This window comes from Antedon mediterranea, chromosome 5 (genome assembly GCF_964355755.1).
Source record: "Antedon mediterranea chromosome 5, ecAntMedi1.1, whole genome shotgun sequence".
Classification (NCBI taxonomy): domain Eukaryota; kingdom Metazoa; phylum Echinodermata; class Crinoidea; order Comatulida; family Antedonidae; genus Antedon; species Antedon mediterranea.
Genome location: NC_092674.1, coordinates 21878454 through 21903349, shown reverse-complemented (window position 1 = coordinate 21903349; position 24896 = coordinate 21878454). Strand labels below are relative to the sequence as shown.

General features: G+C 32.8%; 2 protein-coding genes, 1 long non-coding RNA gene and 1 other non-coding gene across 5 annotated transcripts in view; 3 read left to right on the top strand and 1 right to left on the bottom strand.

Moving 5' to 3' along the window:
• LOC140049560 (serine/threonine-protein kinase 25-like) overlaps positions 1-14995 on the top strand; it is a 39665-nt gene extending 24670 nt beyond the window's left edge. For both annotated transcript variants that reach the window (XM_072094466.1, XM_072094465.1), the window contains 6 exons: positions 892-1049; positions 7481-7666; positions 8197-8336; positions 8900-9077; positions 10518-10642; positions 10947-14995. In XM_072094466.1, the coding sequence (XP_071950567.1) occupies positions 892-1049; positions 7481-7666; positions 8197-8336; positions 8900-9077; positions 10518-10642; positions 10947-10995 (836 nt within the window). In that variant the 3' untranslated portion in view covers positions 10996-14995. The remainder of the gene's footprint in view (positions 1-891; positions 1050-7480; positions 7667-8196; positions 8337-8899; positions 9078-10517; positions 10643-10946) is intronic.
• A 1274-nt stretch (positions 14996-16269) lies between these two features.
• On the top strand, positions 16270-18556 carry LOC140049601 (uncharacterized). The gene is made up of 3 exons (XM_072094529.1): positions 16270-16346; positions 16689-17108; positions 17399-18556. The coding sequence occupies exons 1-3, from the start codon at positions 16334-16336 to the stop codon at positions 17755-17757; spliced, it is 792 nt and encodes a 263-aa protein (XP_071950630.1). The 5' UTR covers positions 16270-16333; the 3' UTR covers positions 17758-18556.
• Positions 18557-22199: 3643 nt separating this feature from the next.
• Positions 22200-22307, bottom strand: Trnai-uau (transfer RNA isoleucine (anticodon UAU)). The gene is made up of 2 exons: positions 22270-22307; positions 22200-22235 (listed from the first exon to the last, which is right to left on the bottom strand). It is a non-coding gene; the product is annotated as a tRNA-Ile (tRNA).
• Positions 22308-23563: 1256 nt separating this feature from the next.
• Positions 23564-24702, top strand: LOC140049478 (uncharacterized). Its single transcript, XR_011845272.1, has 3 exons — positions 23564-23602; positions 24253-24347; positions 24589-24702. It is a non-coding gene; the product is annotated as an uncharacterized lncRNA (long non-coding RNA).
• Positions 24703-24896: the final 194 nt, after the last annotated feature.

Below are 24896 nucleotides of genomic sequence, written 5' to 3'. Positions count from 1 at the left end.
GGCTATAGCTAAAGGCAGATTCGCACTGAATTATGTTTTAGAGGTATACACTTTCATTTGTTGGACTTTTGTGCTGTGGTCAGTTAAAAGTGTAATTAAGTAAGTGAAGTAATTTTACATGCTATGTACCTTAAGGCAGATTCACACCAAATATAAAGTTTAGTCCAGACTTAATAACAAATCAATGATAACAAAAACGAATGTGCGATACTCGGGGTACAGCAGCAAAAGAAGCTTTAATGACATCATAAGACCGGATGTACAGTAACGTCACATACACATCAATAACCTCGCTACCAAATACAGCTATACGGTAGCATCTTCGAGACATGATATGGCTGCATCCGGTTTGAAATTTTAAAATCCGGCTCAATACTACAACGAACAAGGAAGGAGTAGTACTTTTATATAAATCGCACTTTTTACTCAATAGTGTCGGATGGAGGAGAAGATGAGAGAGTCCTAGACTCGGGCACCCCGAGTAAAAATTAAAGCTTGTATTAATGTACACAATGAACAATAGAATTCACTCTTTTGATTGTCTAAACCTTGAATCATGTGCAGAAAATTGCTCAAATTAATATTAGTCCAGTAATTAAATTATCAATTATCGGATTAACCAACTCAAAAGAAGCAAAAATCTTCATTTAAATACAATGTAGACACATCACAATGAGGTACAGCACCACTAATAAGTAAAGACTATCTTTTAGGCCTTTGGTACAAACTACTATCAATATTTATAACCATATGATATATGGAATAAATAACCATAGAGATATAATATCTCTATGGAGTAACTATCAATCAGCATACAAGGGCTTTATCACACTTATAAAAGATGTAACTGGTTTTTAACAGTAAAAGATAATAAAGACAATATTTTTTCAGCTGCAAATGTATTAATGTCAGAAAATGGCGAAGTAAAACTTGCAGATTTTGGTGTTGCTGGTCAACTAACGGACACACTCAACAAACGCAACACCTTTGTAGGAACACCTTTCTGGATGGCACCCGAGGTCATTAAACAATCCGCATATGATTCCAAGGTAAAGAAAGAAAGATTTTTAAATGTTTATAAAGTTATGGGTTTCAGTCTGTATTACTTGTATACTTTAGAAAGATGGTTTAATATCATTGCCTCATCCTTCGGATGGAATGTTTGTGCTGCACAATAAGATCTTGGTGACACTGTATTTGTAAGAGATCAAGGGACTATCCATCTTGTGCTGTGCTTACACTATAGGCACTGCATTGTTTTGTTGTACAGGAATTATACTCTGTTTTCTAAAGAATGAGTAATTCATCTGATTTTCAACTGTCAGTTGCCTGTAGGTCAGACCATATTTAATATATGGCAGCTCTTGCAAAGTAATGCATTCTCCTCTATAAATAATTCACATGATGTTAAATGTACAAAAAAAACATAAATATTATTTAATGTTTTATAAATGAAATAATGTAAGTTCAATCCTTTATGTAATATAATTTACTATAAATGTTCACTCACATTAACCCTTATAAATAACACTTAAACATAAATCAATCTATTTATTAAACTTTGATTGAATTAAGGTCAACCTATTAAATAAAATTATTAAAAAAAAACATTATTAAACATAAAGTATGTTAAAAGTATGTTTTGTCTGGTATTGAGATTGATATACAATTGACTATAATTGTTCTAAGAAACTGAAATGGTTGTTGTTAAAGAATGCCATATTTACAGTCACCTACATCTAACCCCATAAAATAACCCCCAGTGTTTGTTGGTGTAAATCTGCAACATGTAAAGCTTTGTAAACCTAAATATTTTCATGTTCAAAAAATATTAATCATTATTTAACTGCCTGCCACAGATTTGGTTTTGTTTCCTTAAAATCTGCACTGCAATAAAATACACACAACACCACTATTGAACTACTGCATAGTGCATAATAAATGGTGTAGAAGAGGTATAATAACCAAGATTAGAGCATTGATACTCTTATAAAGAGAAATAGACTATAAATGTTAATAATTGGTGGGAGCAGCTAAAGAGTACAGTAGTCGCTATAGTATACCAACATTAGAAGATTTTCACAGTCTGTTCTGTAGTATTGGTGCATGAGTGTACAGTGAGAACACAGACAATGTCACTATCAGTATAAGTAACCAGTGTCATCAGAAGAAAGAATTGACTGTAGAAAATGATCAAAGAGATGTTATTCAACAGTAAAGTCTAAAATCAAAGTCTGAAATTATTGAGTCGTAGCAAACTCAACATATTCAACATCACTCAATACACCAGTAAGTTACACAGTAACTATTGTATATGAAGCCAAATGTCATTGGAGGAGGTGGTGTAGCGGGGGTTTCCCTTCCTCATTCCCAAATGTCTCAAATTCAAGGTGATTTTATGTAAAGATGCTGATTGGTTGTCCCCATCGTCATACAGTACAGCAGACTTTAGATTTGAATTACTACTACTACTGCATGAAACCGATTTCAAATTTACCATCTAATGTACTGCACTGGTAAATGATTTCTCCATTATAATATTGTGTTATCCGTGGAAACAAGTAATGTACAGTATTTATTCTATTTCCTACCAAGTGTAAATGAAAATAAACCACTCTGGGATTACTATAGAAGTCTACTGGATGTATTAGTAAAGAAATGGTAGAATTCAACCCAGTATAATTTTCAATTTTAATTGTAGGATACTTTGAAATAATTGAACAAAGGTAGAAAATAGATTTTCCAAATGTTGATATACAGTAGTGTACTCCCATACGGTTCAATGATCAGTGTTGGTATTAGTAGTAATAAAACCAAAAAAGAATATTTAAGAAATGATATACAACTATTCCTTTGATTTTTATTTCCAAACCACAGCTCTGTAACCCTAAAGAGTGGTTTATCCAGTGTACAACAAGTGTGACATTATTGGCAGTGTAATGATTACCATTTATTACCCTAACCTTTTGATCAATTGCATTTCACTCAGCCGGAAACTATTTACAGATTTTATCACATTTTAACAAAACTAAATGTTTACATTGCTAGGCTTGATAAGTGAGATTGATCTGAACTACGCACTGAAATTGATTGGATTGATTGTATGGAACTGAGAGGAATATTAGTTAATGGTTGATTTTTACCCTGCTAGGAAATCTGATGGATGGTATGGGATTTTTCACTGTACATGATTCTATGTTGTGGAAAATATTTCATGCCTTTTAAAATCCCATTTCACACAGAATAGATAGCCAATTTGTGATGATTGATAAGCATGCCAATTTTATTTTCAATTTCAGGGAGTACATTAAATGTATTGAATTTAATCTATCGTCAACATTTCTTCATAGGGCCTAGTTTCTTCTGCAAATGACTCAAAATAAAGTATAAAAATATGGTATACTGTATTTTGAGCTACCCCGTCTAGTAAAAGTACTCTTTATGTTGTCTTTTTTCTAATAATTTTTTTACCAAAACGGCTATTCCTGAGCTAGAAGTTTGTTCAGCCTATCTTTTTTAATTGTAGTTCTTACGGACATTATTTTTTAGTTTTCTGTTAACTTGTTTTCGGTCCATCAGAACATTTCAGATTGTTTTATAAACTTCCTTTTGAAGGCAGCACAAATGAATTACAAATGCGGTATATAATATAGAGTAGAGTACCCTATATTATCCACAAACGATTAAGACTGTATATACAGTATATGGTATCGATATATAAGGTACATTTTTATGAGACCAATTTCTGTAATAATAATATACCGTAATGCATCTTATAGGGTATATCTGGAAGCAGGAATCACTATAGCATTAGAAATCCTTAACTTGAATACATTTTTGCTCATGTTAGCCGTGTACACTATTGGCGTGTAGGATCTAATGCCTGTATTTTTGCCTCCATTACCCTTTCACTTAGATCTGGCTGAAAAGCCATAATGTCAGTTTGTTTTTATACAGCAAGCACGCCAAATTGTTAACTTATTAATACAGGAACAGACAGGTCTTAATTATCCACATTATTTTTGTGATATTCTGAATGCAAATGCAACTCTCCTCATCCAAAACCATGAGACTATATTGTGTCAACTCGATACAACTCAAACCCATGTAATGTAATTGTTATCTCTATTGTTTAGTGAGCCACTATTAACTAATAACCGTTGACGACTTTAAATGTTTGAACTTCACAGCGTCTGAAATAATTAAATTACAATATTATTATTTTTTGGTAATTTAATCAAATTACAAATGTTTACTCTGTTTCAGTTCAAAATTAAATTAATAATTTTATAAATAATTCATTCATTTATAAAATAAAATTCAGTGGTTTCATAATTTGAATAATAATAATATTAATATTATCTATTTTATATTTTAAACCCACTTCTGGGCCTATTTCAATTCTCATGCAATTTCCCTAAGTGGTCCTTGGCCTTGAATTAGGCGGTCAATAAGCAATTTTTTCCCGCCCTTTTAAACCCCAGAGCAGGAAAATTATTAAGACTAGATTAATTGTTGTTTTATTATTAAAATAACTATAATACTGTACATTCAAGGTTATATACACCTAGTGTTTAGAATACATTTATTCTTTTGTTCTGTAATACTATTACAAAAGTACAAATACACAAGAATATGTTGGTTTAGTGCGATTGGTCTTTTCAATTTAGAATAAATACAGCAATAATAGCAACTTGATGTGGTGAGTTGTTTTAAAAGTTATATAGTGGGGTATCAAAGATATATTAAACCTTCTATTCTGGATACTGTACTTCGATTTCTTTCTATGTTCAATATGCCAGTATAATAATAATATTATTATACAGTAAGTAAAAATGGGAATACAAAATAGTATAGATTTGAAATTGAATTACTATAATATTCATTTCCTTATTAAATTTTTTTTATTTTATTTTTTTATTTTTTATTTTATTCAATCGAAACCAACAGCGATAATTACCGCCACTAACAGGTTTGATACAAACGAAGCCAGGACTGTTTAAAGCACAGCCTTGATTGCTCCTGACATTGATCAGGGGATGCAGGGGCTGCCATAAGAGTCAGCAGTGCTGATTTCAAATGCTCAACGGGACCCCAGCTCCATATACAGCACCCGCTATACTCTTGGCGTTCCATATCTGTTCGTTTGTTCGTGTCGACACATTCAGTATCAAATGGCGATATTTCTGTATTTTTTCAATCAATTGCTTGCTTGCGAGTATTATATAAGGTATGGTTTAAAGATCTTTGGCTATGTTCGGCTTCGGGATGTTATACCATACTTAGGCCTAGGCTAGGCTAGGTAAAAGGGGTCGTTGGTTTCGTGTTATGGGTCGTCCAATTCGAGGTCGCCCGGGTCGTTGGGGTCGTCCCATTCGAGGTCGTCGCTTTCTACACACCCTACTATATGGTCCTATTGCGATAACTTTTTTCATCTTTAAATGGTTAAAAATGTGAAAAAAAAAGTCGATTCTAATAATTATATAGCAGCCCGCTATAAATCCCAAAATGCATTGCCCGCGGATTGATATTTTTGTTTCTTCTTCTTCTGTAAATTCGCCCACTTTTCGATCGATTGTGAGGCCAAAACAAATGGAAGACTCCTAACTCTTCAGCGAAAATAGCGGGTTTTCCCCAATTTGTATCAACCGAGTCTGGCAAAAATAGAAAGACAATTAATGCAGCAACTATACAACGTCAGGCTAGGTATATAGCTAGCGTACGATGTTCGTACGTTACCGATGTTTACCAGCTAGGCCTACAAAACTAAGCCTAGCTAGGCCTAAAGACCGTCCATGAGAGGTCACTCGCGCGAGCTACTTAGGTAGTGCATTTTTTCTCACTTTTTATCATAATTTACCATAAAACGTACAAGATAAGGAATGACCTGGTTTAATGTTTTTAAAGTAATATATGTATTATTTTTACAAAACGTCACAAATTGTAGGGAAGGTATCTTTAACTGTTAATCAATCTAAAAAAAAGAAAAACAATATTACTTATATTTATTGATAATGCTTTATTGGATGATGCCAAAATGAATTAACCTTGAGATGAAGGTTATAAAGCATTACTGCTAATACGCCCCTAAAAATAGTAAGAATATGGTCAATATTTTTTTTAATTCAGTGTTTTATTCAAATGTAACTGCTGTTTTGGATACATGTTCATTGAAATTATAGAAAAAAGGACTAAATCAAACAGCACAACAAGATTGGCAAGTATAAAGAGCTACAAAGTTTAGCCATTCAAATTGATCAGAAAACAGTAGCATTGACTTTTATATTTGCCAATTTTAGTGAGCACTTCAAGAAAAACAGCATACAAATTAGTGAAGTGCAACTTATTTTAATATTTCTAAACCAAATTAAGTTAGTCATACTGTTTTGTTTCCAAATAGGAAGCCTTTTTGTGATCTAATACAATAAACTTTACATTTATCTATTAATAAAGTACAGTCAACTCATTTTGCATAATAATATATTATTAACACTATTCAATCAAGTTATTTTTTTTTTTTTTTGGGTGGTACCAATATAACAATTAATTATTCCCCGCCCTACAATAGTGCCTGCAGGAATATTGCTCATACTATTATTACATTATCCTTTTGTACAATAGATCATTGTTATTCTAGTAAAACTCAAGGCTGCTATTATTTGTATTTAATCTTTCGTTTGCTTGCACTTTTATATTGTACAATGATAGCATGTGATGAGTTGAATGAATGTATTTTATATACTCTTTCATTTTCCATCCTATTCAAATGGAAGGGATTGAGATTTCATGTCCAGACAAATTTTTAGAAATCATACAGATAATTTATTTTTAATTTTTATATACGATAAGAATGAAATTGAAATGAACATTTTTAGGCTGAATCCAAGAAAAATAGAAAAACTGTATAGCTGAGGGTTTAGATCAGGAACAGATCCAGGATTTTAAACAGTGGAGCATTAACAATTAGTTTTTCAACAGTACTAGTTATCGGTATCAAACATTAATTCATTATTTTAGTGTTAAAAGGTGGCACCCTGGTACATTAAAATATAGTATACTTATTTTAACTGTACATAGTATACTACTGTACAGTACATTCAAATATGTTCCTTAATATCTCCATGAAAAACACATCTACCAGGAACTTCAGGAAAAAATGACTAGACTATGTTGTTACTGTTAGGAAACTATAACGATTGATTACTTCATAATTATTTTTCTTGATTTGAAGTGATGGTATTTGTATCACTACTGTGATTTAAAAGTTTAAAAATAATGTGGGGTTTTTTATGAAAATACTGTAGTTAACTTGTCTAATAAGTATGTAATAAGTATTTTTTATATTTTATTATACTTTACATATTTTTTCATTTTTTATACCACATGCACAGCCTCTTCATTCATTTTATATGTATTAGTTTCTTTCCATCTTGTAATTTAACAAAGATATTTAACTTTTTGTATTTTCTGCATCCAACAGGCTGATATCTGGTCGCTAGGCATTACTGCAATAGAACTTGCCAAAGGTGAACCACCGAATTCAGACCTCCATCCAATGAGGGTGCTCTTCCTGATTCCTAAAAATAACCCCCCGCAGCTTGATGGTTCTTACTCAAAGAGCTTCAAAGAGTTTGTAGATTCCTGTCTCAATAAAGATCCTAAGTTTGTAAGTATGGTTTTTTTTTTGTAGATAAAAAATAGCCAAAATCACCAAAATCAAATTATTTAAAAGTTTGAAACAAGCTGGACTAGTTTGTTAGGTTGAATTTGGCAGCCACAAATCAGTTGAGTCAAATAGAGTTATAGCAACTATAACCTGTTCACAGACTTGGACCATCGTGACTCACTCCACCTGAGATTTATGTTCACATGTAACCAGTGGCGTAACGGTTATGAGCGCTCACTGGCTAAACCTAGGGGCCCTGGAACTTATGGGGACCCCTGAGCAAGGCCCACAGGAAAAATCAGGCATTAAAATATGCCGAACAAGGTTTTTATAAAAGCCTGAGGCCTCCAGTGTTGGAGAGCCACTTAGGGTCCTTAAACGAGGGGTGTCAGGCTCTCTGCGTTACGTTACTGCGTGTCATTATTACAATTCTTAAAATTATCTTCATATTTACCAATACCATGGAAATGTTTTCATTATCATCATTGAAATGCAATACTTTGAATTCGATTGTCTTTTTTGTTTTAAAGCGACCAGCAGCTAAGGATCTTTTAAAGCACAAGTTTATAAGGACTGCGAAAAAGACATCATACCTTACAGAGTTAATAGACAGGTTTAAGAAATGGAAAGCAGAAGGCAATGAGAGCGACTCAGATTCAGGCTCAGAAAAGTGAGTTGTATTGAAGCACCACTGGACTGTTGAGTATAAATGTCATTCTGTCCTCAAAAGCATATGAGTACAGTATGCACAATAATACTAGATCAGGATCCAAAAGAACCACTCAAGATTGCCAGCGTAGTTTAAATAATATTTCAGTACAGTATATAAGAATATTGTAAAATATCATATACATGTTTGTTACTTAAAGCACAGTGAAATGAACAATTTCTAATAATTTGTAGCTTTTTGGATACGAAGATCATATAAAACATCTTCTCATAACATTTATACGCCCTAGATGGGTATAACACATGTGTAGTGCGTGACTGCATAAGGTGCTTAACTAGCGTATCAAATGGTCGATTGCACAAAAAAATCACAATTTGAACTGCAATAACATTGGAGTCCACCCTCTAGCCAATCTATGATACCTCGATGGCTTGTTGGGAAAAGTTACTTGTCTGGCACAGGAATTGTAATAAAACTATTTAACAGTAAATATAAAATTTGTAAGGAATAATAATGAGTTTTAATTGAATTGAGTTCAATACTCTTTATTTGTGTTTCGTCAGTGATGGAGAAGCATATGAGGGTGGCAGTAATAACTCATCAGACGATTGGATATTTGATACAGTGCGCAATGGGCCAGGTGCAGTGGTTCATCAAGTAGCTGCTTCAGATGACGACAGGAGGCCTAAGCAACCCAAATCAGAAAATCTACACACCTTGTTAATGCCGTTACTGGAAGAGGTTAGTTTGTATACAAATAATGAATCTTTATGAGTTGGATGGTGAGAATATGAGTTGAGAAATAAATTACTTTTTCAAATGAAATATTCTCTCCATTCAACAGATACAAAAACATTAAATTAATCCTTTGCAATCATTGACCAATGCTTGACCGGGAAGCTAGGCCATTCAAAAAGGCAGTGCTCATATTTTTGACGTGGAGTAGAACAGTTATAGACTTTGATCTTCAACCATTGACCATACGTAGGAAAAATTATCAAAAGTTTACAAAAAGCTGAACTGCTAGTTAGGGCTAATACCAAATGGCATGTGATGCGTAACTAACCAATCAAAACATAGTTTACCAGACTTTAAATTCAGATAATTCCTCTATTATTCATACATAAGGTTTACTAAATACTAATCTGCTCAGCATAGCTAGCTACTGCATTTCTTTGCCAACTTAAATTGAAATCAACAGAAACAATCGGACAAATACAAACGTTCCTTATTATTGAATTCAAATGACAATGGTATTCCTTGGGAAAACTAATAAATCCAACAATGGGATCATAATTAGAAGGTGAACTAAGTTTGACCCACAAACTAAAAGAATAATACACGGAAATTAAACAATAAAAAACAAATTAATATTGGTAATAAGATAATAAAACATTTCCATTTTAAATTAAAAATTGTAATAAAATAAAATGAGTCTATAATTATTTGTCAACACCATTATACAGTGTTAGAAATGAATGGCAATGGAGTCACAATGCTGTGTGATATACTGCCTCAAGGGCCATGCTGCAGTTTCCCATATGCATCATCACATTGTTTCTGTCCATAGGCTAGGCTATAGTATACATTTTTATGCAACATCAATCATTCACTCCCCGAACAACATTGCTTGAAAACAATAGTTTTCAAATCAGACTCTGAATGATGTGAAAAAAATAAGTTGTGGCAAACATGCATTTCATTATTTAGAAAGTAGGAAATATTATTATGTTACTGCCAAATCCACAACCAACATGAACCCTAACCTATAACCCATATTTGAGGTATTTATTGTAAACGACAGAAGTTTATGAATACAGTACAAAGCACAACATTAAAAGAAGATTACTTAAAAGGTTAAAATGTTAATTAAAACATGATAAAAGATTTAAAAATATGTCAAGATTAAAAATATGAGCTGCAAATATCAGTTTTGAAAAATAAACACATCCATATAAATAACAATGCCTAGCTTTACACAAATAAATCCACAATAGCCCTCTCCTTAAGAAAGATGATTATGTACATTAGAATTCTCCCACTTAAGGCAATGGTTTACAGACTTACTATTATTTTGTATAATTTAAACATTCTTCTATTTCACTGCTGTGGTTTGTCCAGATACACAGTACTACTAACACCACCAGTATGTATATCAAATATTTTTTCTTTTTTTTTTAGTTGTCTTCAACACGAGAAGGGTCTTCAGCAATCAAGGAGCTCGGCAATGCGTTTGATTTAGCAGAGGAATCTAGTCCTGGTATATGTGATAAACTAGTTGAAAAAGTCGTTCTCAGAGTCCAACAGTAAGTTATTAAAGAAGAAGAATAATCATACCATATTTATTTGAATAAACGCCCCACTTTGAATAAATGCCTCCCTGAATAAACGCCCCAGGGTTCTATATTTGTTTCCTCGAATAAACGCCCCGCAACATGCATAATAGTTAGTTAATTTAGACTTAATTTAAAGAAGGTAACTACGACCAGCAGATAATTTACACATTCTATCCTCTTTATTATTTACACATAATGATATTTCGTTTTATGAAAGTTATGATTAGTATGATTTAGTAAATTAATTGAATTTTGTTTTTCCTGCATATTTTAGAAGTGGTGCAAGCCAATCAACATCATCGTCATCATCAAAAGTTAAATAACCAATCAGAAGAGACAGTTATGAACCAGCTTCAAAATAGGTATAGTGTGAACATCCCATAATAAGACCAGTCAACATAAATAGTGCATAGACCCAACAATATTACCAGAATCGGAAAACCTTTGTAGTGTGAATGCCCCACTAGTAAAATAACATATTTTAGTTTGAGTATCTTCAATTCTTCAAGATCCATGTAGACTACAAGTAATGTGAACACTCCAAAATGCATTGAGATCTAGAGTATTTGATTCAGCAAAATCAGAGTTTTTAGTGCGAACAGGTCATTTAAATAACAACATCAAGAAGTGCAGCGTCAGCGTTTTTAAGTGGTAGCAGCCCATGTTAAGCATAACATCAGAATATTCAGTGTGAACAACATGTAACTCTGTCTACTACAGTAGCAAGAAGAATGTCTGACTGAAAGCTTTCTTGTGGGAAGACTAATATCTGACTTGCTACACAGGTCATGTGTGTTTTGGGGGAAAAAACCATTAGCAAAAACTTGAACTGAGAAAACAAATATTTTAAATGGTGAACTGTTTGGAAGATATATTTAAGCAGAAGTCTGTGACATGTGGTATGCAGTAAACTTTTGGAAACATATTAAAAGAATCACCAACATGTATTGTTATTTCTTAGCAAGTATACTTGTGTTATGATTTGGCCAGCAAGGCTATTGAACTACTTGCTATACTTATATCTTGGAGCTGCAATGCACTGTGTTCCAAATAAATACCCAGTATAGTACCATAGTATTCTATAGTAAATGTGGCAAGAATCTAACATAATGTAACCTCTGTCACAGAAAAACTTTGAAAAAGACTGTTTATTCAATTCTTGTTTAGCACTATGAAACACAAGGCACTTGTAGTAGAGTAGAACCCTTATTAAGAGGACACCATCAGAACCCAACAAAGTGTCACCTAAATAACGGTGCCTCCTGAATAGGGGTTGGCTGTATTGTTAGTGTATGTTACAAATTTGTCTGACAGGAAAGTGTCCCCTAATAGGGTCCCAAAGGGAATGGTTCTACTGTATTAACTATGTTCCTTTAATTGGTTACATCTAATAATCAAATTATAAATAAACACTGAGGTTATTTATAGTATGAAATTAAATCAAATTCCTGCATTTAAAAAGTATGTATGCTGAGTTGATGTCGTTACTGTGTATTATAATATTTAATTTATTGACATCTTACTTGTGGGATTGCACAATATTATGGTGTAGTCAAATTAGAAAACCTAAACATATACATACGCAGATGAAAATATAAGGAAAACATTACCATTAAGAAATGCACTGGCTATTGTTACTTCACAAGTAGATAATGAATTGAGTTAGAGTGTCATTTCAGTCAGAAACAATACTTTGTTAAGTATACAAGTCGTAGTTACATATGCAAATAGTGTTACAATTTATTTTAAGATTGTCAAGGTTTGTTGTTAATAGCATGTGCTTCACCAGAACTATATCTATAAAACACAACAATCTGATTAAAATAATTATTTTCGAACAAAATATGGCCTACCTTATTTGTAGGATAATTAAAAAATTAATAAATACTTTAACAGGTTATGTTTAAACTTGGCAATGATACTTAGATTAAGTTTAAAATTAGTATCATTCCATATAAGGTAAAGTTACCCAAATTGTAAACATTAGATTCCAATGTACAGTAAAAAGAGTTGGTAATTGTTTTTAATACAAGGAAAATTATGAAATAGAAATAAACTAAAAAATATCTATACAATTTGTGTGGGTGTGAGCAACTACTAAGATCTTCCCATATTTGGTAATAATACAAGTAACCGCTGGTTACTGAAGAGTGTTTCACAGACTTCATTTTACATTTTGACAACCCACCTTTGATAGTAGACGGACAGACCCACCCAATATTTAGTATTTGCAATTTTAGATGCTGATTAATTTTGTCTTAAATTTACACTGTATATTAAATATACTTTTTTATTTAATAATTGTAATCTATTCTTGAATCTGTCAATTACAATAGTACCCATATCTTTAATAACACACCTAAGTAAATCTTTGCCATTTGATTGGTTGTATTTGTATCATGTGTCGTGGGTTATTTTCTTCCATTTCAATGGTTAATGGTAATGTTATTCAACAGTCAGCTTTTGGTAAAACTTTGCTGATGACTAAATATCTGTAGTAAACATCATATATTTAATGAGAGATGTGAAATAGAATATTTAGTTTTCATAATATTATCCCCAAATTCAATTCATAAACATTCATTATTTGTATACTAAAGCTTGGTTCCCACTTAGAAAGCAATGCAACGACGTAAGTAGGCTGTAAGTAATTTGACAAATCACGACGCAATTGATCACTGTTGCTTGTGCCTACATGTTTGAGTTGCATCCAAGTGGCAACCACGCTAACCTGGGCTTGAAATTCTAAATGCAACCTGCTTTCGTAAGTGGGGTACACTTCTGCTAAATCAAAATAAAACTCTTCAAATTATTACTCCTATAAAAAGATATATAAGGTGTTCTGATCTGTATAAAGGTTGAATAAAAATTTGGGTTGTTTTAATGGTTTTATATGTTATAATATAACTAAGTTACGTAAAAGTAGCATGGATATCTGGCTATACCTACCATGATAGCTTATATGTGTTAACTGCTCTTCACTCCTCTTTCATTAGGATTGTTTCAATATAATGTATATACATCTATGAATATAAAAAGAAAAACAAGCGAGTATGTAAATATTATTTGTAATAAATTGATATTAGAAAAGAGTGATTTCTTTAGAAATTGGTGCTTAGAAGGAGTGGATGATGGCATAGCAACGGAATAACAAACATCAACATTGCTATGATATTATGGAAACATGCATGTTGTTGTTTCTTAGCAAACAAAAATGTATTAATGGCTAATAAATGTAGAATTGATATTTAAAATGTAAGTAAAATAACCGTTTTCTTGTATTTTGAATACTTCATCTTTTGTTCATCATACTAAATCAGTTTAGTATACAATCTATGGTAAAATTGAGAGATATGTTTTTGCCTTGTTTGTTTATTAATAAACAATGCTAAATCCAGTCAATTTTTGTTGCTATTTAAGAAATTACTTCGCTCCTCTTCTAAGATTTATAAAGTATGATGTGATTTTAAGTTCTTGTATTTTAATATTATTAGCATTGCCTAAAAGGGAGGTGTAGTATTGGTAACGGTGTTCTTTTGTAGTGGGTATATATCTATATATATATATATTGTGTACAAATTTAGGAAGAAACCCTCGGTTTTTGATGATTAACTTATATATTAATAATAATATGTGTTTATTTTTAATCAAATATGATGTTGTTTTCATCAAAGTAAAAGCTGGTAACTGGCTGGCAAGTAGTATTTCACAGAAATCGCGTAGCTATCATCAAACTTGAAAGGAGGAAAAACAATATTTATATTATATAAGAATGTTTTACTTTTATAAATAATCTACAAGCTCCTATGATTATATTTTTATTTGTACCAGATTCACAAAAAAATGTAACAAAATGTAATAAATTATTGCATGGATATCATCTGTGATATTCTTACTAAGTTTTTCACGGAGTAATATAATTGAGCTGTAAACAAAATACTCAGAAAGATATGCAGTTGGCTTTTTGATCGATTACTGAAAAGGTAACGCTAACAATCTGTGTGTTTTTTACATTTTGTTACATTTCCATATGTGTGAATCAAGTATTAAACAAATGCATTAGGGGCAGAAATTTATTTGTTATTTTTTTATTTGTGGAAAAAAATGTTTTATTGTTATTTCTTATGTTATGATAGAGGTATATTTTATGATTAAAATATAAATTATGTTGATTTTTTATTGATGGAATCCAAGTGAATAAAAAAGTTTAATACAGTAGCTTATGGTTCCATAGTCTGTTAGAGGCCTACATGAAGATAATTTATGATGATGATACAATCATCGGAAAATAGTTATTAATAAAAAAAAAAGTAAAATTTATAAGACTATGATAGTGTTGGAACTACATTCAAGATGTATTTCTCAGAAAATAAAAAAATATTTATAAAAATTAAATTAAAAATTAAAGAACTCCTTTGTGGAATATCATAAACTAAATTATAATTTATAATAGAAATTGGTGTTAAAAGTTAAGTCCTATTTTTTGTATGCATTATTTAAAATTATCTGCAAATTGGAATTTTCAATATAATAACAATAATATCTTTGTTCAACGTTTATGATACTTTAAACTCAGTGAGGTTATTTTTAATTTAATTGCTATAAATCCATAAGAAATTTAATGATGGTTCGTACTGAAAAAGTAAAGAAAAAAATCTGTATAATTGTTGCAGTGAGTGTAAAACTCAGTGTTGGAGTGGTTAGTTATATTATAGTGCCCTCTACTACACCATTACTGCAGTTTGAACTTAACAAATACATAAGTAAACCAAGTATTGGCAGCCAAAGAAGCGTGATTATTAATAACAAAAAATATCAGCATGTTCAAATTACGTCATTGGATTAATATTGTAGCATACTCATCTCATTAGAAGGTACTATTGCTGTCGTAATAGAGTTGGTGCACACTACGTTTTGTGCTTTGCGCAGTTAAATTGTTCTAGTGTGAATACTGTATCTCTAAGATGAATGACGTCTGGTGTATCATGTGACGACCTGTTGTCGTTAACTTTTAACTATTCCGCCGACACATACATGCATGGAAATTATGATTTCGGTGGGCCATGCTGGCAGTTTGACATTCCATCCTATCGCCTTGTAGACATTAATGATAACATTGTAAATAAAACAAAATAAAACATTAACTGTTGATCCTGTGTATTATTATATTGCATTGTCTCTAGCTAGCAGCTAGTAAACATAAATAATAATATAAATAAATATGGTGTATTACAGCGATGTAGCCACAAAGAAATAAAGTGGTGCGGTTTACGCAATGAAAGGGAACTATCTCTGTTCAAGCCACTGGGTTGTCAAAGGCTTTGTGTGGAAAGTGGTCAGGTTGAAACCTTACCAACCGTACTGGTGGCTACGGCCCTGTATTATTACAGTATAATTACAGGTTATTACAGATCGAGTTCGTGCATTATTATAATATCATGTGATAGACGGAAGCGCGTTATCTTACGCGATGAAATGCACACGTCACATCGGAAATGCGCCTTGTACGCACGCGCTGTCTCGTTGTCATCGTTTTCGTTGCCCTGACAAACAAACTTAGTCTATTATTATTATAATATCAGGCAAACTTAATAACTCGCGAAATTGTTGTTTTTAACGAATTTATACTGTATTAGCTGAAAAACTTCCATTGAATTCACAATGATGAAAACAGGTATGCAACATTGTATTGTTTTTAGTTAAATATGCTATATTGCTTTGCAAGTTTACGGCGCTTGATTGATCACTGTTGAGGTAGAGTTGATTGAACAAAAAATTTTATTCTTCCGCTGTGTGTTGTGTGTATTATAGATCGGGATGGGAATATGTAATTCATAAAATGTATGATATGTACTTAGGAAATAACATTAATTAAGTGTCATTATTATTTAGACATTATTAATTAGTATACAAGGAGGGTTAGGCTTACAAGATAAATATTAATAAACAAAATGTTATATTATAAGAAAAGCACATTATTGCTACACTGCATGTTTGTATATATTTATTATTATAGAATTATCAGATCATAATGCAGACTCGTGGAAGGATCCGGAAATTGAATCCCCTCTGACGTACTCCATAACTCGTTATCTGGACGGTGATCCAAGACCATTTTGGTACTACCGAAACTGTCCGAAGACTGACCCGATTGAAGGCCGATGTCGAAGCCGATCGACCAAAGTGGTCCGACATCGTGCATGCAGTGAAATGTGCGCCAAGTGTGTCTGGGTGATGCAAAGGGATTACACTAACGAATCTGTATATGACATCGAGCGATCCTTTTCTAGTAGAGAAACATCTCCTAAGAAAACTCCAGATATTCAGTCAGAAGAAGAAGAAGATGATGATGATGATGATTCAGCGAGTTTTTATTCTGTTGATACCTCAATGTCAGAATATGAATATCAATCATGCTACGACTTCACGTTCACAGGTAATTCTTTATTTTAAAAAAGGGATGTGGCCTAATAAAATATGAAAAATACATTGTAATATTGGTTACCAACACATTTTGTCAAAGTTCCTGAGTCTCAAATAAAATGTTATCACTAGGAAAGAGTCACTCTTTCCTGGTCATAACTCAAGTACTGGCATGTTTCTTTCCCACTAAATACTCACATTCGAAAAATGTGAAGTTTCAATTAATATTTATATCAAAATTAATATAATAGGCCTGTATAGACATCTGTATAATTTAGACTTCCCTTGTTGGTTTCAAATTAGATATTTACCAATTTAACCGAGTACGAAGACGAAATGGTTCTGTCGCCACAACTGAAGACTTACCACAGTTAGAAGTGATCGAAAGTAATATTCCAGTGGTTCTTCCAAAAACACAGAAAAAGCAGTTAGAAGTGATCGAAAGTAATATTCCAGTGGTTCTTCAAAAACCACAGAAAAAGCAAAAGAAAAGGAGATGCAACTTATTCAGAAAGAAGAAGAATGTTAGTAAAGAGAATGAGGTTAAGAGGAACGAAGTGAACGCTGTAAATATAGAAGATGGTGATGAGAGCTCGCAAATTAAACAAAAACGCGGGGTATTACAACGCATCAAGAGTTTATTTTGTTGCTTTGGTGGTTGAAACATGTATTTTTTTAGAAGATTCTCAAGACTTTTCAAAACAATTATGACACATTTTTTAAAGCACAGAGCACACTGAAGATGCAAACCACCAATCAATAAGGATTACACGTAGCGTAGGCATTGATAGCCTTAATACAATGAAGTTAATGACGTCTTTCAGCTGAAAATATGAATCAAGATGTTAAGCCGGAACCAACAGAAGGAAAGTTCCGAGTGGATCGTACGTGTAATTGCAGTTCTTCTTTTCGTATTAAAATAAAAAAAAAAATTTAAAACTAAACAATTTGAACGTGGGGTATTACAACGCATCAAGAGTTTATTTTGTTGCTTTGGTGATTGAAACATGTATTTTTTTAGAAGATTCTCAAGACTTTTCAAAACAATTATGACACATTTCTTATACGTACCGAGGCAGTAATCTATAAAGCACAGAGCACACTAAAGATGCAAACCAAGCAATCAGGATTACACGTAGCGTAGGCATTGATAGCCTTAATATATAATGAAGTTAATGACTTCTCTCAGCTGAAAACATGAATCAAGATGTTGAGCCGAAACAAACAGAAGGAAAGTTCCGAGTGGATCTTACATGTAATTGCAGTTCTTCTTTTCGTAATAAAAATGTTTAAAAAATTTAAAAAATTCAAACCAAAACAATTTGACTTGACTTAACTTAATTTGCTGTTAACCTTAAATTAGGCCTACTCTTCGATACATCGAGCTTGGAAAAGATAATATTGACTTTGATTATTAGCATAGCCATGCTGGTAGTTTGAAATAAAACTAAATAAAACGAAATGAAATATAACTTTTGATATCCCATGTATTATTATTATTAGTACTTACTTACATTAGCTATCTGAAACCTGTTGACTGGCGACGGCGGCAGCGACGGCGGCAGCGACGCCGGCGGCGACGACGACTATGTTAAGGATTCAGCAAGTTTTTATTCTATAAACTTCTGTCAGAGAGTGGATATCAAGCCTGTCACGACTTCACGTTCATGAAAACAAAAATGTAATGATGATGAGAGTTTATGTTGCTGTTTTGGATGAAGGAGATTCTCAAGACAGATTGCTTGTACTGAGGAGAATTGAAAGCCGGCTGTATGATTGTATGATCTACATAATAGACGTTTCGCTCATAAAATCATGAACTAAGGTTTGAATCGAGACAAACAGAACAGCTGCGTAGGTGGTCTGAAGAAAATAATTTAAAGAAGAAATTTAATTTAATTTCGTATAGAACATGCAAAAAAAAAAACAAGTTGATAAAAAAATAATAATTATCATAATATCATAATGGATGAGATTTTCAATATAGCCGAGATTAAATTGTTAATGTAAGGTAACGGTATAAGCGGAAAACCGCGTAGATTGTTGTTCCAGGTAGAATCTGTACGGAAACAACCCATCCGCTCCGCGTTGTGTGTAAATTCTATATCTTGTTTACCGTTACGCTACCGTCTGTGTAATTTGGTCTTAAGGGGTAGTAATTTCCGGACGAATACATGCTCATTCTGCAGTGCTTCTGCTCTGCAACTCCACCTCCAAAGAGGATGTGTGTCTGGGTTAATACTCATGATGTGACACATTAATCAGAATGTTGGTAGTAAATCTCTTGGACGGTGGTACTGGAGGACGAGTTGCACATGTGATCACAAAAAGCAATAACAAGTACTTTTTACAATAATACATTTATTAAGTAGGCCTACCGGTACGTTACATGTAACCATTTACTTCACACATACAGTACAGTACATAACATCACATTTATGGCCTTGGAGCTATAATTGTAATAAAAAAAGACATTTTACATAATGTCAATGAAGTTTTCTTAAGTTAAGTTCAGAATCGATACTTATACGACACATTGACTTCGTTCAGTTCAGTCCATAGGCCTACAGTATATCTATTTATTTCAACATCAGGCCTACCAGCATTGATACAGATGCACTACACAAAATACTTTCGATAACTTACAGGATGAACGATAACGATGTATTTTTCGATACTAAGGATGGCAAAGTTGTATGAAGACGCTGATGACAAAAAAAAGAAGGCTCTTACATTACATAATCTTTCGCCAGAATTATTAGGACCATAAAACGTCCAAAATGATACCGATCCCAAGAGATCAATCACAGTCTGGTTTAAAATTAGTTTAATCGACAAAGACATTTTGTACGTTTTGTCGTAAACAAATACACCAATAACCATGCAGTTTGCAATAATACCTGTTGAAGCAACAAGCCACTGGAGTATCACCAGTACCAATAGATGTTGCCACTCCACACTAGACCGCGAGGTATCATTTCCAACAGCAGCCATGATAATTTGCCTTTAACGTATTAATGATTGTTATAATGAGTGGGATTTGAATAACTAACAATCCGTATGTACCTTTCTTATAACTCGAAGAACATGCGTCATAGAAAGCTCTCCAGATGCATTACACAGTTCAAAGATTATCGTCTATATCTGCTCTGTTTCCAAAACTTAGGCCCTATACTTTATATAGAGCATCCGTGATAAACTGTGACCTTCACCAATGACGCTTCATCATTACACAGTTCAAGGACTGTCGTCTACTTCTGTATTCTTTCCGAACGTATAGGCTATTTTATATAAATCTAGTAGCATCCGTCATAAAGTAGTGTGACCTTTACCAATGACGCTTCATCATTACACAGTATAAAGATTGTCGTCTATTTCTGTATTCTTTCCGAACTTATATGTTATATAAATCTAGTAGCATCCGTCATAAAGTGTGACCTTTACCAATGACGCTTCATCATTACACAGTATAAAGACTGTCGTCTATTTCTGTATTCTTTCCGAACTTATATTTTATATAAATCTAGTAGCATCCGTCATAAAGTGTGACCTTTACCAATGACGCTTCATCATTACACAGTATAAAGACTGTCGTCTATTTCTGTATTCTTTCCGAACTTATATTTTATATAAATCTAGTAGCATCCGTCATAAAGTGTGACCTTTACCAATGACGCTTCATCGTTACACAGTATAAAGACTGTCGTCTATTTCTGTATTCTTTCCGAACTTATATTTTATATAAATCTAGTAGGATCCGTCATAAAGTGTGACCTTTACCAATGACGCTTCATCATTACACAGTATAGGCCTAAAGACTGTCGTCTATTTCTGTATTCTTTCCGAACTTATATTTTATATAAATCTAGTAGCATCCGTCATAAAGTGTGACCTTTACCAATGACGCTTAATCATTACACAGTATAAAGACTGTCATCTATTTCTGTATTCTTTCCAAACTTATATTTTATATAAATCTAGTAGCATCTGTCATAAAGTGTGACCTTTACCCGATGACGCTTCATCATTACACAGTATAAAGACTGTCGTCTATTTCTGTATTCTTTCCGAACTTATATTTTATATAAATCTAGTAGCATCCGTCATAAAGTGTGACCTTTACCAATGACGCTTCATCGTTACACAGTATAAAGACTGTCGTCTATTTCTGTATTCTTTCCGAATTAACTTATATTTTATATAAATCTAGTAGCATCCGTCATAAAGTGTGACCTTTACCAATGACGCTTCATCATTACACAGTATAGGCCTAAAGACTGTCGTCTATTTCTGTATTCTTTCCGAACTTATATTTTATATAAATCTAGTAGCATCCGTCATAAAGTGTGACCTTTACCAATGACGCTTCATCATTACACAGTATAAAGACTGTCATCTATTTCTGTATTCTTTCCAAACTTATATTTTATATAAATCTAGTAGCATCCGTCATAAAGTGTGACCTTTACCAATGATGCTTCATCATTACACAGTATAAAGACTGTCGTCTACTGCTGATCTCTCCACAAAATTTATATTTTATATAAATCTAGGAGCATCCGTCATAAAGTGTGACCTTTACCAATGATGCTTCATCATTACACAGTATAAAGACTGTCGTCTACTGCTGCTCTCTCCACAAAATTTATATTTTATATAAATCTAGTAGCATATCCGTCATAAAGTGTGACCTTTGACCAATGATGCTTTATCATCAATGCATAGTAAGTACAGAATGTTGAATATACATAATACCTTGGCATTTTTATCTTTTCATTAAATACGAAAAGTAATAAGCTCTGCCTACACTATTCAAAGTTTATGTAACAAAAAAAAAACTTGTGATGCTACCTTATTTAAGCATATCACACTTTATTTTTGTGACCGAAACGTACATTTAGAATAATTTTTTAAAAAACCTAAGAAGGGGTGACTTAATTCTTTGATTTTATTCACTCTCGAACTAGTGCCACCAGTGAAAACTAAAAAAAACTCCAGTAAAGATACAAATACATTCCACTGAGGTAGTTACATTCGGTTCATCAGACAGGATTTTAAATACTATCAAAATGTTTGAATATGGTGTAATGTTATAAAACGTAAATTCCCCAGGAGAGGATCGAACTCTCGACCTCCGCATTACCTAACCAGTAAGGGCGAAGCCATGTACTGTTTATAAGTACGGCGCGCTAACCGACTGAGCCACTGGGGAACACGAATACTACTTTGAATAAATAAATATTAATTGAAATGTAACACGCATACATTGATTGTTATTAATTATCTCGGAAGGATCCAACACCTTAATTGGTGTGAAAAAAACGTTGGTAATAACAAATAGAAAATATACAAACAAACAGAATGGTTAATAATAATTTAGGCCCATATTATATTTAAAACAAAATAGGCATCTAAATAAAATGTGTCAATTAGCAAAACGACATTACGCACGCACTACGCGCTGTCCTCTGTCAAAAAGCACCTGCGCTGCCTGCAAGTTCTAGAGTAGTAGGACCCACTCACACACTCACTTTAGATATACATATTATTTTTAGAAAAATATTGTGATTTTTTGTTCCAGTTGGGAGGGAACGAATCTTAATTAAAGAGATAGTAATTGAAATTGTAAGTTTTGGGTGTCATACCTACCGATAAATTCGATTGTGGTGATTCAGGCAGCAGTTTTTTCGTCGCCGTGTTAACGTGTTGGCTGAGTTCTTGACGTGAATTTTTTTTATTAATAATGCAAATTACATGATAACTTACGTGTCATTTCGATTGGCTGAATCTTCCGTCATGTCGTTGATGTAGGTCGTTGATTGGTGAATTTACAAGTAGGCCTACTGTATTCTAACAAAAATCCAGCACAACGATTGGACCAGAGCTACTATACTACAATTGAAATACTGTGTACCCCCATCTGTACATATACACATTCTTTTTCAAAGTAAGATAACAGTAGAGGGAGATAGACTTGTTTTCAAGGCCCTCAGAGTGGAGGTGGTCGTCGGGCACAAAATCACTGTCTATTATTATTATTAATTAAATATTCATCATCAGAAAACGAAAATTGATCAGTTATTTTTATTTTTTTTATTTGATAATCAATGTTAATATAGAAATAGAAAAACAATTGCACAGAAAACGGGGCAAGAAAAAAGTAAAAAAAACTAATTTCCATGGGTCCTCTAAAAACTTATTTCCACTTAACCGGTGTCCTTATTATTCAGTTTATTAACACTTTACTCATGAATGGTTAATTTTTAGTACTCACTAAAACGTCCAAACAACATTTAATATTTGGATAGCTCAGCTGGATATCTATAATAAGAAAAATTGACAGAATGGACAGATAGTCCTCTCTTTTTTCGATGCCCACCTCAGAATAGATAATAATATATATAGCCCCCTCAATATCAACAGCCTACAACAGCGCCATTTTGAATAGTTGTCTTAGCAGCCAGACGCCGAAAACTGTTCAACCAAAACAAACATTTGTTAACAAAAGTGCGTAAAAATTAAACCTATTTGTAGGAAACGAAATACCTTTTAGCAATAATACATAAATGCATGATACCTTAATAGCCCCTACTACTAGTACTAGACCTAGCTAGAGGACTGGGAATACCCGGACTCTATTTATTTATGTATTGCTAGCTATAGGCCCTGCTAGCTACTAGGCTAGCTAGGCCTAGCTAGCCTACGAGACCGGCCCTCTAGCTAGAGTAGTAGGCCTAGAGGGGGCCTAGTCCTATTAGGCCCTGGGCCTAGAGTAAGTACTAAGGCCCTAGGCCTAGCCCATATATCATAATTTAATAGCCTCTCTCCTAGCCTAGGGCCTAACTTGAATTAATAAAGTTAAATATTAATAGGCCTATAGAGGCCTAGGCCTAGCTAGATTATTGAAATTTAGTTGAATAAAATTTACTATAGTAACAGTATAGCCTAGTATAAGGAAGGGCTTTGCCCTGCCTTGTTCTTTCTCCTAATACATGCCACACCTAACTATTAAGTATTACTATTAATAATAACTTATTATAAGGTTAATAAGCTGTAGACTATTAGTTAGTACTAGTAGGCACATTTATAAACAAAATAGTTGTTTATGATATGCTGTGTTTTTTAGCTTTCCACATTTTATACCATCTACTGTCCAGTATTTTGTCAACTCTCTGAGGATCAAGTAGATGACAATGACTTCAAAGAGGGCCTTCAATACATCAAGCAAAAACCCACTATCAACTAAACTAAGGTAAGGCTTTGCAGCGCATATCAATGTTTAATATCCATCCATTTGTATATCTTAATAAAGAAGTAACAGCAAATATATACAAGCTATGTAATTGACCATAGAGGTTTAAATAAGCAAGTGTTTGCTTCTCATTTTGCGTAACATAAAATCACAATTAATTAATTTAATGATTAAATAATTTTAAATTCTTCATTATTTATACAGTGAATAAATGTTTTTATATTCATTTTTTTTTTTAAAGAACCTTCAATGCTTCAAAATCAGCAACAAGGCAGCTGGAGATTGATAGCCGAAAAATGGAAGAGCGCCTCCGCGAGTTAAAAATGACAATGAGCCAGGAAAAACAGGAACGAGAGTAAGTTTACTAATTATAATTTGCTAATTATATTATATAATTATAATGGTAGCCTTCTATTTTATGACGCCTAATACAATGTTTCTAAGCACTTTACAGAAAATCAATCCATAAAATATCTTAAGAAAATCACAAAAACGAAGATGATGCAGAGTAATCATTTTCACCGCTCCGTTCTCCAGGAGCGGATTGCT